General features: G+C 49.6%; 1 protein-coding gene across 2 annotated transcripts in view; it reads right to left on the bottom strand.

Moving 5' to 3' along the window:
• The window catches only part of EPAS1 (endothelial PAS domain protein 1), an 83,745-nt gene extending 69,218 nt beyond the window's left edge, over window positions 1-14,527 (bottom strand). The window contains exon 1 of one of the 2 annotated variants that reach the window (XM_082743066.1): window positions 13,927-14,527. In XM_082743066.1, coding sequence (XP_082599192.1) covers window positions 13,927-13,952 — 26 coding nt within the window. In that variant the 5' untranslated portion in view covers window positions 13,953-14,527. Of the gene's footprint in view, window positions 1-6,932; window positions 7,031-13,926 lie in introns of those variants that run through there. The other variant, XM_082743067.1, reaches the window with a different exon arrangement.
• Window positions 14,528-14,832: the final 305 nt, after the last annotated feature.

Here is a 14,832-nt window from a genome sequence, read left to right as displayed (position 1 = left end):
CAATGTAAACATGTGCCCTGCCATGGCCCAGAAGATCTAAGTCAAGGAGAATCAAAGCCATTGTCACTACCCCTGTAATACTGGAATCCACAGAAGGAGCTACAGGCGGTACAGAATCACAAGGCTTATGTTCATCTGAATAGGGAAAATAGTTTCAAGTGTCCGCAAATGAATGGCTCGGGAAAGAAGAGATCAATGTTCACCATCAGCTCAGAACTCTTTTCTGCCTACATTCTCTAGTCACCAGGGTTTCCCAAGGCCCAGAGCCGGCCAGAGACCGTGGTGACCACAGCACCATCAGCATGCCCGGACCTCCTCCCCTCACTGATCTAAGTGGGGAGAACAGTTTGCTAGGAGTTCAGCAGAGACAACACTGAAATTTTGCAGGAGTTTTTACATTGGAAGGGAAGGGAAAAAGGAAGAAATGCAAAGGAATAGATATGGTATAGTCCCACGCTCCAGACAGGCCTCAGGGAGTCACAGGTGAGCTCAGTCGGGACACCTATCTTCTCCTCCCTGAGGCCTGCCTGGAGCTGTGGTTAGGTAGATGCCCAACTCAAACTTCTAGCTCTGGCCAGACTGGAGTAAACATCACTTTCTGGCCAATGGGGTTTCTTAGGATATCCCCAAGGCAGCTTCCTAGGGATTGCCCAAGGCCCAAACAGCCCTGTCTCTGGGCTACCCTGGGCTCTGCAGCTGTCGGTCACCTGTAGTGCACATGAGGAAGGCCCTGTCACCGGCCTCCAGAGGCCCTTCCCTGGGTTCAGGCCCCATGTTCAGCGGGCTGCACAGAGTAGGTACTTTAAGGACTGAGCGCACCACTGAATAAGGCTATCATGCCAGCACTGGGTAGCTGTTTCCCAGTTCTACAACCAGTTATTGATTATCAAGGGGACAGAAAAGGGGTAAGAGATGGAGACCTGCAGATGTCATGATGAGATCACATCCCAAGCCGAGCACATTCAGGCGCACCACTGGAGAGCACGCACTGAAGGGACTCTGATGGCCCCCAGTGATTCTCGGGACTTCTGGCCAAGGCTCACAAGGTTCCAGCCATGACCTCGAGCACTTCTGAATACCTCTGGGGGAAAGTTACACATGCTGGAGGAGGGAAAAGGTTCCAGCTGCCTACCCCGGTGACTCCACAAAGACAAGTCCTTTCTTCTCTGCTGGCAGCACCTGCCCAAGAACCTCAGAGCCCAGGCTTTGGAGAATGGTATAACCACAGAACAGGAGAGGAGAGGGTCAAGGAACAGCTCAGCTGGGGTGCTCCGAGCGAGGAATGCTCTCACAGTTACTGGTAGAGGCTGACAAAGCGGCGATCTGACTCGGATGCAGTTGTCTCTCTCCCTGTGAAGAGCAGGGGACTGAAGGGACTGCCCTATCTCTCTACAGTGCTCAGAGGCTTAGAACCTGGAATGAGAAGGAACCTGAAGGAATGGGTGGATGGGTTTATCAAATCATTAAGGGGACAAAGATTTTATCATCAAAATGAGAATGCAGGATGATGGTGGCTGGACCCCTCCCTGGAACCTAAAGGGAGTTATTTTAGCCTATGGTAAGCTGTCCCCTGCTGGCTTTGTACACTAAGAGGTGTTTATTGCCTTTAGGGATGGGCACAGTCCAAATCGGAGGATATTTCCAGTCGTTGAGGTTATTCTCATGGAGAATAATCACTGCCTGCTCCAGGTACCCCGGGGTATTCACTTGAGAGCCAGGCTCCGGGTTGGCAGGTAACCGAGGTGGCCTAAGCAGCTCCCCCATGTCTCACTAATTCTCAACAGAGGCAGCAGAAGCTCCGGCGGCCCCAAGGCAGCCCAAAGATTCCATTGCAATAGGACTCAGGAAGGACTATTCCTACTTCCCCTATACCAGCCCAGGCATGGTCCTCACCTCCTGTCCGTTACCAGCGCTCTGGACTCAGCTGTGGAAGGAGCCAGCTCAGCGGTCCTGGCATGCCCGGCCTGTTTATTCCTGCCTCTTCCTCTGGCTTATGCTGTTCACCCCAACTGGAACGCCCCATACCCACACGCCTATCTGAGTTCTACCCGATGTTCAAGATCTAGATTTAATGCTCCTCTGCTAAATGGCCCTCCAGGCAATGCTGACCTTCTCCCTTTCTAAGTATTCACAACGCACTAGATTTACCCTTATTCACACTCACATAATTATGACTAACATTCCTCTGTTTGCTCCATCTTTTATCTGAGTGAGTTTCCTAACTACCCAACAAGACAGTAACATCTTAAAGAGGGGCCTAGAGTCCTCATCAGCATAATCATCTTGCAGTGTTGTAAACAAACAATTTTAGGGATTCTTTATCTCAAAACTAGACTATAACCCCTGAGGGCAGGGTCCATCTAATGGTTCTTTGCAACTTCATTGCCTGGCATGACCCCTGACTGTGGCAGGTAAACTTATACGCATTTACACACAGACCTCACTACATGCGTGGTGGGTGATCAAGGAGAAAGAGTCAGTTGATCTGAGCAAAGGTTTCTGCCTGTGCTTCAACCCCCTGTACTAAACACCCCAAATTCTGGACACAGAAACACTGAGTCTATAAAGAACCACCAGGCACCCAAATGTGGGCCTGTATACTGGGTGACATACACAGGAAGAAAGAACAGAAAAAGAGGACCATCCCTTGTTCCCCCTGGCCCTTTACCCCAATCACTACCTCTACAGACTGGGGACCAGTTCCCTCCCCTCTGTCTACCCTTAAATCCCTTTAGCTGAGGAGGGAGAGGAGGGGATAGGAGGGAAGGGGACATCCCCCCATGGGCTCCACCCCTTCCTGTGGGCTTTCTTTTGTTAAACATTTGTTAAAATCAAACCTGAATAATACTGCAAGTTTAATAGGAAAAAAGAAAAGAAAAAGACGACTGGTTCCTGCTCAGGAAGGGCTTACCACCTAAATGTTTTTGGGACAACATACACACAAACATATTCGAAAGCAAGTTATAAAAGCATCATACAAATAATAAAATACAGACTGAAGACTATATAGATAAGGGGTAACCAATGCACTGCTGATCAGGGAAGGCTCCCTAGGGAAGGTGATTTCTGAGCTGAGAGCTGTGTACTCTCCTGTACACATTTTCTTGGCTGGTCTTTCACACTTTGAGACTAAAGCTGGACTACTTGTTAGTTGGGCGGACACTTGCCTGGGTGTACCGGGCAGGCTTTCCTGAAGAGAAGCATTAACATAATACTAGCCTGATTCTTGCATTTTACATAAGATCCAGTAACCACAAGACCTGCCTATGGCTCCCCCAAGTTTTCCTTTTCCTTTTTAAAGGAAAACGAGTAAAGGGCTCAAACCTACATGAATGAGAAAAGCAGAACCCAGGGGCCGGCTTTCCAAGCAGCCCGAAGGACAGCAAAAATGCAAGTCTATGATTTTAAAAAATGAAGTATGATTTCAGGGACTTGAAATACGGAAAGTCTGACAGAGCCCAGCAAAAAGTGAGACATCCTAGCCCTTAAGCAACACGGAATCTAGTTGGAAAGACAGAACACATAAAATGTCGTTAGATAACAAGGGAACAGAATCTGGCAGGCTCTTTGGCAAACCTACGGAAGAGCCACGGAGTAGAGAGGAGGCAGCGACAGGGGAATTACCGTGGAAGGCTTTGCTGGAGTGGGAGCCCTTGGGCTTGCCCTAGGAAAGTGGGGGATATTTGAGTAGAGAGAGAGGAGGGAAGCATCCAAGATAGAAGGACTTGGTTGAGGGGAATCCAGGTGGGATGGGGTCCTGTGATCTGGGGGCAACATGCTCTTAGGGCAGAGGGAGGGGGGCTACATAGCCAGGTGTCATGCCTGGCGACGAAGTTACAAAGAACCATTAGATGGTTAGATATCACCCTGCTCTCGGGGGTGACAGCATGTCCAGGGGATGGTAGATGGGGAGAGAGCTGGGGTGGGGTCCTGTACGATCAGTGAGATGAACTTGCAGGGCCGTGTAGGCTGCTCTTGGGAAGGAAACTGGGCCAAGGATCCATGTCTTCATTCAGGCTCTGAGCGAAGCTAACTCTTAGAGATCTTTAGGAGAAGCACTCAAATCCGCCACAAAAGAAACCCCTTTCTCACCCTGAAGATTTTCTGTGCTCTGAGGCCATGACCACCCTGCCTAAAATAGGGGCAGTATCAGCACCATGCAAACCTCTTCTGAGAGGCTAGGAAAGCTATTTTTGCAGCCAGCCTGCTCCCTAGCCTGTCAGATAGCAGGGAAATGCACAGGGCACCAATTTCTACGCAGCATAAGGCTCCGGAGAGCAGGGCCACACAGTGGACTCCAATTTCCTCGGACTTCTTGACTACCCCTAAGGGCCTCGCCTAATGGGAGGGGCACATCAGCGGGGCCAGGACCTGCAGGGCGCAGGCAAGGAAGCCAGAAGACTGAGAAGGGCCTGGTTCCCATGCCCCACCCACCATTAATTCCCCTAAGTCCCTGGTATAGAATAAAGGACAGACTTCTGCGGCAGAGTGATATGGTTACATTTATAGAAGCTCCCCTCTCACCAGCGAAATGTGACCTTCATACTTTTCTTATCTTAATATCTGGGTAAACATTTGTTGTGCAAGCGCACAAATAAAGGTTCTAAAGGTGAAATGCAGTGTGTCTGCCTAACACCATGCTTCTCCAACCCCAGGCACCAGAAAGCCCTTTTGGCTCCGCAGAGAACTTCTCTCTCCCTTTACCCCAGGCACCAAAATTAGCTTCATCGGCCTTAGCCAGTCCTGGAGTGAATACTGCCATTCGAAAATAGCATCTGAGGACTCTTGGAAACACGGGAGAGGAATACAAGGGGACAGTGGTTTAGACACTGAAGAAAGCAAATTTCACTGAAATGATCTTTAAGCAAAGGGTATAGGAAATGAGCATTATCAGGATTTGCTCTGGAATCTTTATTAAGTGAATGGTAGTAGTCTTCTAGCTCCCTGCAGTGCCCCACATGGCATATTTTACATACCCTAGTTTACTCCACTATGCACGACAGTCCTCATTCAGAAAAATATTTCAGAGATTATGTCTGTTGACCAAAGGACCTGTGCTTGAACTCAAACATTTCACTTAGCAGTCTTTTAAATTCTAGAATAAACTGTAAAACCATCTTGGGTCCTGTTTTCTTAGATATCCGATCATCCAGAATTGATTTTTTAAAAGTTTGTTTTAAAGTTCCAAGGAATGGATCCTCAAACAGCCCCTCGTGAGCACAATTCTCTGTTGTTTCCCTGTGGAATTCATAAACAGAGCAAAGCAACCAATTTTCTGGTGTGTGCTTAAAGCCACTCTCCTGCAACTGTGTATGACGTCTTTTTCTAGGACAATCTTTCTCAATACTCCAAAGTGCTTCAGCAACAGGAAGTTGTAAAGGTAGGAAGGAGCCCGGTAAATATTTGCTGTAATTACTCATTAGTAATGCGGATAGTTACCATTGAAGTTTGAGTCACCCCTTTTGTGCTCTTGGATCTTTATTACCTTTTAATAGGAGCCCCAGGAATACCTAGGGAGCCTATCCTCACCGAGGACACCTGGGTCTGGTGGTAGGTTTCACTGCAGACAGTGTGGCTTGCTTCTGCCAGCAGCTCCATTTCTCAAGTATAAAATTAGGATAATGTTTTGCCCTTCCTTCCCCCTGCCCCCAACCCAAGGGCAGTCAGGACAAGTATCATCATACAAGACAAATCTTTTTGAAACTTTTGTATCAAGAGTACAATATGTGTTATCTGTTAATACAATATCAAGACACAGGGGAAAAAAAACACTCTGTGGCTAGACACACAGCCCAGGGACTTAAAGGATTACCACCACCAATAACCATATGATCTCACTGATATATTTTAAAGGATTTACAAAATGCTTTCGAATGGTCTCAGATTGAGGACTTGTCTCTTATTCATAGCAACCCGCTGATTCCCACAAGAGCAGGGAGCCTCGGACTGAAAATGAGACTGAGGGAGTCAACTTAAGTCACAACTAAACAACTAAAGTCATGGAGCTGATTGACTTTTACAAAAACTGTAATAGTGGCTGTACCCCCCAGCATTTGCAAGAAGCCAGCACAGCAATGGAGGCTCCCCTCTCCAGCAGCACCATCACAAGTATGGTATAATGGAGTCATTTTCCTCACTCATGGGTTTTGTTACATAGCCTAACCCAGTAAAACCAATAATGCTAAGATTCCTAGAACTAACCTCTGGGGTTTTTTTGTTTTTGTTTTTTGTTTTTTAATTGGAGGGGCCCTAGAAAGGAGATGCAGGAAGTCACTGGAGGCATATAAGAGAGTTCTAACAATCCACTTCCAAGGCTTCAGAGAATTGGAGAAGTGCCAGCTGGGTGTGTGACAGATAAATACACTTTTTTTTTTAATGGGTCATTCTCTTTACTAACAAACCACCCTTTCTGAAATATCTTCCCACGTGAGAAAAGGCACTGCTTCCCAGAGTCATTATCTTGCAGGGAAATTACCTATAACATTAAAACTAAAGACTTGTCCCAAATTAGTGGGGAAGCATGTACATGCTGGGAATATGCGAAGCCTCCGGTGGTCATGCCATGTAAGAATTTTGCTGATGTACAAGTGGCACCCCAGAAACAGCCTGAGGCCATCCAGCAAACCAGTATTTCTAGAGAAACTAGGAAAACGAAAGGCTACCTACACATGGAGGACATTCTAACCTATTCTGCACCTGTCTCCTTGACTCCAGAGATCTCAAAGGGCCCTGCCACTCTTCTTGACTTCATACTTGCAAGCCAGTCTGTGGTTTTCAATTAACAGGACCAGACAACTGGCACCAAATTGTACCCAAACTCTGCCTGGAAATCACAGAGGCTGTGAGGAGCACATACTCATGCATGACTAGCATATCTATGGTGACAGGCACATAAGATATCTCTTGGTTATGATAACTGTCGGTGCACTTACGGTTTACAGCATGGGGAAAACTCAGCAAAGCAAACCCTTCTAGGCTCACGGTGCTGAAGCCAGTGATGGCTGTGAAGGCTCAGGGCTCCTCAGAGAGAGGGCTCTATAAAAATGCAACATATTATTATTGCAACGGTCTTAGCTATTCTTTATTCCCCCATCCATTCTTTCCTTCCTGTCCTTGCAATTTCAAAAGATCAAAAGCGCCAGAGGAAGTCTTGTGAATCTTGATTTGGAGATGGTTCTTCAGAAGCCACGGAGGAAGACTTCTAACAGGTTATTCTGCACAATGGAGTCTGAAGGCTAAAGGAATTATTGAAGTCCTGCCACCAGTGAAGTGTGGGAGGTGGAAAGCTTTGAACTTCTTGGGGGCGGTAGAGAACTACCTCCTGTCCGAATTGAGGGAAACCCACGAAAAAGAAAAATTTCCAGGACTTCTAAGTCCACCCTTCAGATCTTCAATCCCTGTCTGTGTGTGAGGCTCAATACAGAGATGAGTCACAAAAAAGCAATTATAATAATTATAACTACAACAGCAAAAGCAGTTATCATTTATAGAGTACTTACCACTGTCAGGCATGGTATTAAATACTTCAGAGACAGCTTAGAAAAGGTTGGGGGAATGAACCTCTGGTTAAATGTATAGACTATAGAGACACTTTGCCCAATTCAAATCCCAATCCCACTGATCTGACCTTTGACAGTTACCTTTCTATACACTTCAGCATTCCCAACAGTGAAATTGGGATAATAACAGGGCTCATGCCACAAGGTTGCTAGAATTAAAAGAGTGAATCCATGGAACGTTCTGAGAACAGAGCCTGCACAAAGGAGACTAAAATGTTCAGGGTTTATGGTTTTGTCCTACTGCATATATGATTTCTCTTAAGGACACACACATTCTTAGCGCAATATAAAAGGACCACCAAATAACTGCTTGGAGGATGATGGAAAATGTGACAAATTTTCATGGCTCTTTTAAGAAGCATTGAGAAAATGAATCATACTGTGGGGTTCCTGGGGGGCCTCAGGCAGTTAAGTGTCTGAGTCTTGATTTCAGCTCAGGTCATGATCTTCAAGTTGTAGGATGCTGTCCAGAGGCTTGTTCTGGGTGTGGAGCCTGCTTAAGATTCTCCCTCTGCCCCTCCTACCCTGGGTGTGTGGGGGGGGGGGGCGGTGTGGGGAGGAGGAAAAGGAAATGAATCACACCAGAACTAACCCTGGGCTGTGCACTCACTCCCCTTCCAGTCCATGACTGAAGGCAGCCCTGTAGCTTAACTCTACCAGCCAGGTACAGTTAAGCTTTAGGTGCACCACAGAATCTTTACTAGGTACACACACACCCAACCCCCTCCCCCATCTCCAAGACAGGGAGAGACACTGGCGGTGAAATCTAGGACCGGAACAGAAAGATCTTGAAATTTAAGGCAATCACCAAATCAGACATTGAACAAAGGCTTGTCTTTCTCAGATCATAGAACCTTCGAGAGCTGGGCAGAATTCCCTCAGGGGGAACTTTTTTAAAAAATGGCTTATATATATCATATCTTGCACCTAATTTCAGAGGCTCACAGTTCACCCCCTGAAGCCTACTCACAAATCCCAGGTTAAGAAACTCCCTCTTGAAGAAGTCCTCCCTCCTTCTTGAAGTCATAACTGTCTGCATGGTTATCCTCAGAGGGACCACAATCTCTATCCCTCTTACTCCCAGAACCTTACTGGACACTTACTCCAGTGCCCTTTACCCAAAAGTTCTAAAGAACAGCAAACATTCATCTTTGGGGCCTGTCCAAAACACGGAAGTACACAACAGGGAACACTCCTGAACCCTCCACATTTTCTTTACTCTCATTACCCCCAACCCTGACCACCAACATCTGACCTACCAGAGCCAGTCTCTATGCTGGTGGTCAGCACCTGCCCTGAATGATTCCAGGGAAAACTATGGATCAATTCTCCCACACACCAACACGCACAATACTTTTCAATAACTGTGCTTGTGTGTGTGATTACTGCCTGAAGAGCTCCAAGAGCTTCGCATCTTTACCTTCAAAGGATTTGATCTCAACAAAAAAAGTTACATGTAAGCTGCTCTATCTATGTATTTAGGTAAGCTTCCCTATGTGTCCTCCTCCCCCCATCAGTCAAACGAAGCAACTGAAAGCACCGTATCTCCTATCTCCTATTTCTTCTGCTGTTCTTCTTTTTTTTTTTTTTTAAGATTATTTACTTATTTATTTGATAGAGAGAGAGAGATCACAAATACACAGAGAGGCAGGCAGAGAGGTAGGCAGAGAGAGAGGGGGAAGCAGGCTCCCTGCTGAGCAGAGAACCTGATGCGGGGCTTGATCCCAAGACCCCAAGATCATGACCTGAGCCGAAGGCAGAGGCTTTAACCCATTGAGCCACCCAGGCGCCCCTCTTCGGCTCTTCTTTAGCATTTTATTCAGAGTAGGAGCAAGGGTTCAACACACATCTGTTGTCTTACTGATTTATATCAGGCTGTGAACAGCAGAGCTGGTTTTTATCATGAAAATGGACATCATGGGACTGGGGGCTCCGGGAGCAAACACTGCTAACTCCACAATATTGGCAGTTCCAGGAGAACTATTAGTGGTGAACTATCAGAGACAGGCAGTACTAGAAGCAAAAGGGAGACTTCATTAGGTTAAAATGAAAAGTCATGTTGCTATAAGACAGGACTGGAGAAAATACATAAAAAGCAAATGCTACTAGACAGATTTCTTGAAAAGGAGAAAAGCCTAAATCTTGAGAAGACATGACAGCAAGTATTTTCAAATGTATGGGGCTGAAATCCTGGAGCACTGAGAATTATCTAATTGGTTCCTTCTACCTGTAAACATTTTATACCATAAATTCCTAGAGAGAGTTGAGGATCACCCTACACACACACACACACACACACACACACACACACGCAAACTGACTGATTTACATTCTAAGTGAAATAAATAGTTTTGAGTCTCACAGTTTTCACTCCTAGAGAAAATGCCCACTCACTCAGGACAGGAATCAATCTAGCAGCTGCTTAAATGTCTCTGCTGAAAGGGGGTTCTCTCCTTCACAAAGCAACCTGCTCTGCTGTGCAACAGTCCTTGCATTGGTTTTGTTTAACGAGGTCCACATATAAGTAAACTTTTTTTCTAAGTGAAATAAAGGGAGAGCACTAAGACAATTGAATTCAAACTTCCCGAAGTTTATAGACAATGGAACCCGCGCCAACTCTGCTTCCTATTTTCCAAAAAACAAACAGAGCCACTGCTGCTGCAACTTGGAAGTCTTTTATAATTATCTAGAAGAGCAAATCTCCCTTCTACAAGGTTCAGTGATTTGGCAGGGGTGGGTGAGAGGGCCCCGTAATCCTTTGGAAATCATTCTCACTGTTTAGAAGCATTTCAGGCCTGGGGATATTATTTTTGTCAACAATTGGAAAATACGTAATTAATTGAAAGCAATGAACCAGGGTTCTGATTCTGACCAGCACTAACTTTCCTTGTGACTGGAAAAGTCACTGAATTTCTCTGGGCCTCAAACTAGATGATTTCCATGGGCCCTTATAAAATGATCGTTAAGCTCCCCATCAGCAACACAGAAGGAAAAGCAAAAAAATAATCCGAGACCACAGCATTCTTTTTGAACTTCGTGAAAGCTGTATGAATTAAGTAAGAAGTACCTGGACCTAGAATGTGTTAGGCCAATTCCTTATTAACCCTGCATTCTGGTGATTTCTGGTAATGCAGTGGACAGAGATAGCAAATGATAACAGAATATTTATGGAAAATATACTTAAATTGAGAAAAGCTGCCTACCAATAGTTTTCCCATCAGAATTGGGAAAAGATGGGCTATGGTTTTGTCTTAGCAGACACTTCCTCTTAGCAGAGGAGCAACCAAGTTCAGCTGACAGGGGAAAGAGGAGAGAGCAGTTGGAAAACTTCTGGTCCAGGTGTCTCCAACTCCCCTTCCACCACCGCCCTGCATTAAGTGATCTAAGCATTCCAGAAAGGTGCTCAGAGCTGGGTCTGGCTTTGGAGTGGACTTTGCTCCAGGATTATCCAAAGATCTCATTTACATTTACCTGAACCACTCTCCAATCCCCACACACCTAAGAACTTCCAAACTCCTCTCTCCCCAGGAAAAGACTCAGAAACTGTTTCATCAGGAAGCGAGACACCCTCTAGCTCTTTTTAAATAGGCTCCACACCCAGCATGGAGCCCACTGGCCTGCAGAGCTTGGGGTTGAACTCACCACCCTGAGATCAAGACCTGAGCTGAAATCAGGAGTCCGATGTTCAACCGACTGAGCCACTCAGGCGCCCCAGACACTCTGTAGCTGTTAACAGAATCAGGAACCTTAATAAAACCCCACTTCCACCTGACAGATTGGTACAGAAAGGTGTGTGTTCAAACTGAGCAAGTTTGGAATCAGTGGGAATGCCCACTACCACCAAAATGCACTTGGAGGCCAACCAGCCAGCCCCACTGCCAACATGTAGAAAGCAAACTCTATTATTAAACATTAACATATCCATCTAGGCATGAACGTTTTGGAACAAAATAATCATGCCCACTTCTTGAAAGAGGGCTGTTGTTAGAAGGAACACTGCAAATGTTCTGAGCATCTTGAATTTTGGGAAAGAAACGGCTCCCCTGAACCAGACATGGGACAAATCTTAAGAACCAATGTTGCAGAATCATCATCACAAGAGCCCCTTCAGCAGGCATCACACTGCACTTGTGAGGCACTTCTGGAATGCTAAGGACAAGACACTTAGTATTTCATCTAACTTTGAATGTATGGGTTAACATGCTTTCATGACCCCCTTGTTCCCCCCCCAAGGAGCCTGCAGTGAACAAACAGCCAGAGTGAAAAGCAAATACAGATTTCAAAACAGCCCAACATTAGACCACCCTTCACGGGACTCTGGAGGGCGAGGGGCACACCGTTTGTCCTGAGTCTGCAACACAAACATCCAAGCAAGTCGCCGAGGGCGGACACACTGGGCGCGACCACGAGCTCCTTTAAAGCGGCTCACCAGGCGGTCCCAAGAATAATTCTTATCGAATTTCTTTTCTTCTCCTATTCAAGCGCCCTCCATCTCTAACGAAGGAGGCATTACAGCAAGCCAAAGTATTATTTCCCGGCTCCCAAGTTTCCTTTGAGATTAATATACAGAACACAAGGACCCGGGGAGAAGCTAACGCTTCACACAACTATCAAGATTGCCATCAGGCCCCACCTCCGCGATTGCGACAGTCACCGATAGCCATCGAAGTTGTATAAAATACCATAAGTTTCCTCGCCGGCGCCAGAGCCAAAGCGCGCTCAGAAGAGCTGACTACAATTTTGTGATTTGGTTGTTCAGTCTTTATATTGCCATCATGATGCAGGCTATGTTCGTTATACAAACTGTGTCGGGATCTTCAGGTCTCTTCCTTCCTTAGCGGCCCTCAAATGACACAGGCCCCCGGGGGAGCTGCGAGGCCCCTGGGGCCCAAGGTCCCTCACCCGTCTCAGGCCCGGGGATGCCACAATGGCACGGGAGGGGGGGTGCGGCCGGGAAAGGGGAGCCGGGTCCCCCAGAAACACAGGAGTGAGGGCCCCGGCGGCGGACCAGAATGCGAACGATTCCCTCCGGTTTATCAAATCCTTATCGGCGCCCCGAGGTGGGAACCGCCGCTTTCCACCAGAAGATACCGGTTTCTGGCACAAGTTCCACAGTGGAAGTCTGAACAAGAACAAATCAACCCAGGCACTGAGCTCTCGGGGCCAGTCACCTCCTCCCTTCGCGGCTCGCTTCCTTCATCCCCGCACACCACCCCGCACCCCTGCGGCTGATCCGCCCGGGCACAGGCCGGGCGTTCTATTCTATTCCCACCAAAATCCAGCCCCGCCAAGCCGCCGCTGAGGATGGGACTGAAAACGCCAGCCCACCGGGACAGCCCCGCCGGGATCAGAGGAGTAGGGGACCAAGCGGCTACTCTCGCACGATCGTGGGAGGCGAGGCCGTACCCACGCTTGCGTGGCCAATCGGTGTATTCACACCCGTGGCCGGAGTGGACCGGGCGGGGAGCGGCCGGGAGGGGGCGGGAAGGCAGTGAGAGTTGGCCGTAATTGCCTCTCACCCAGTGCGGAGAGGCTCGCGAGGGCAGACGGGCAGATCGCGCCTGCCCTTCTCTGCCCTCTTGAGAGAGAAACACCAGGACCCGCCGGGGGCCACCCGGTGTCTCCATTCTCTCCCGGCACACCAACGCATCTGCCCTCGCGAGGCAACCCGGCCCACCACACACTCTCCTCCCGAGGCAAGGTGCAGGATCTGGAAGAGGATCTCCAAGCCTCAGTGGGGTCTGCAAACCCGGAGTAAGGCCCTTTGAAGCGTCCTGGCCCCTCCGCGGAGGCGCGTCCCAGCGCGGCGCTCCGTCTCCGGCCCCTAGCCAGAGTGCGGCTCAGTGCGATTACAGCAGCTCATTTGGAAGGACCCATGGGGTCCCAAGGAAAAGAGACTAGTGGATGGTGCCCCACAAGCGAAACCGGAAAAGGTTAAAAGTTGACCTGGGTCAAGTCAACCCAGAAACATTTCAACATGCTGACCACAAGAGTTGGGAGGCGGGGGGGTTGGTGGGGGCGCTGGAGCCGCGGCGATCTGGAAAGGTTCCATGCGCCACAGACCCTCCGACCTCCAGGGCCATCTCCCTGGGCCTCCTGGCCTCATCGCGCGCGCAGACTCGCGACTTCTTCGGGCCACAAACCCCTCCACTGCGGGGCCACAGACCCCTCCACTGCGAAGCCGAAGCGCCGCGTCCGCAGACGGGGCACCTGCTCTCCCGCCCTCAGCCAAAGCCCTCCACACCGATCCTCCGGCCTCAAACACCCCTGCAGACTCGTCTCCTAGACGCTCTCGGTCGCTCCGGCCCCATACGGCGTGGCCATCCCCCTCAGACCAGCTCCCTGGCCGGCGCAGACGCCCGCTTACCTTTTCTTCTCCTTGTCAGCTGTCATTGTCGCCGTGGCGCTGTGAGACGCCAGACACCTGAGCTCCCCGGCCGGTGGGGATTTCAGTCGCCGCCTTCGCTGTTGCCCTCGCCTACTCCTTGTGGCCTGGGCGGGTGTTAAAGGTCCAGGGTGCTCGCAGGTCCCGAGCGCCCCGCACCGTCAGGTGGAAGTTTGCGGGCTGCTGGCTAGGTGCGGGGAGGAGGGTGGAGAAAGGTCCCGGGGAGGAACCTGCACGGGGAGGCGGGGTCGGGGACAGGAGTGGGAGGAGGCTGTCAAACCCAAAAAGAGGGCCGCGAGAGCGGGACCTTAGTTCCTTTTTCCCACGAAGAGAAGTCACTTTTCTGGGTTTTCAAAAAATAAAGATAAGAAGTGGCTGCAACGACTGGAGTTGGAAGAGTCCAAGGGCGGGCGGGCGCGACCGCGGAGGTGACCATACAGTCTCAGGACACTGCCGAGGATTGTACAGCCGCCTCAGGATAGCGCTGCGTTGAGTGCACGGGATGTGCCGCGGACCGCTCTCAAATGTCCGGCTCCCGGGGCCGCCAGCCCACTTTAAAAACTCCTGCGGCCGGGCGGGGGAGGGCGCGGGGGGCGCGGGCGCAGGGGGCGGGGGCGGGCGTGCGCCGGCAGGCCCCGCCCCCGCCCACCCCGCCCGCGCCGCGCCGCGCGCCCGGGCAGCCCACTGCGTCCCGGCCAATGGGGAGGCGCGGCCGCAGCCTCTGCCCTGACCCCGGCCCGCCCCCTGCCCCCGCGCTCTGCTCCGTCGCGGCCCGCCCGCCCCGCCTCCTCCCGGTGCAGTTCCAGAAGTTGTTTATGAGGTCGGCGGGGTGGCTTGTGGCAAGGTGGGACTCCGCACCGGGCAAGCGCAACCTAAGTGGGGCTAACC

Source organism: Mustela nivalis (genome assembly GCF_964662115.1).
Source record: "Mustela nivalis genome assembly, chromosome: 8".
Classification (NCBI taxonomy): Eukaryota; Metazoa; Chordata; class Mammalia; order Carnivora; family Mustelidae; genus Mustela; species Mustela nivalis.
This window is presented reverse-complemented; position numbering and strand designations above follow the sequence as displayed.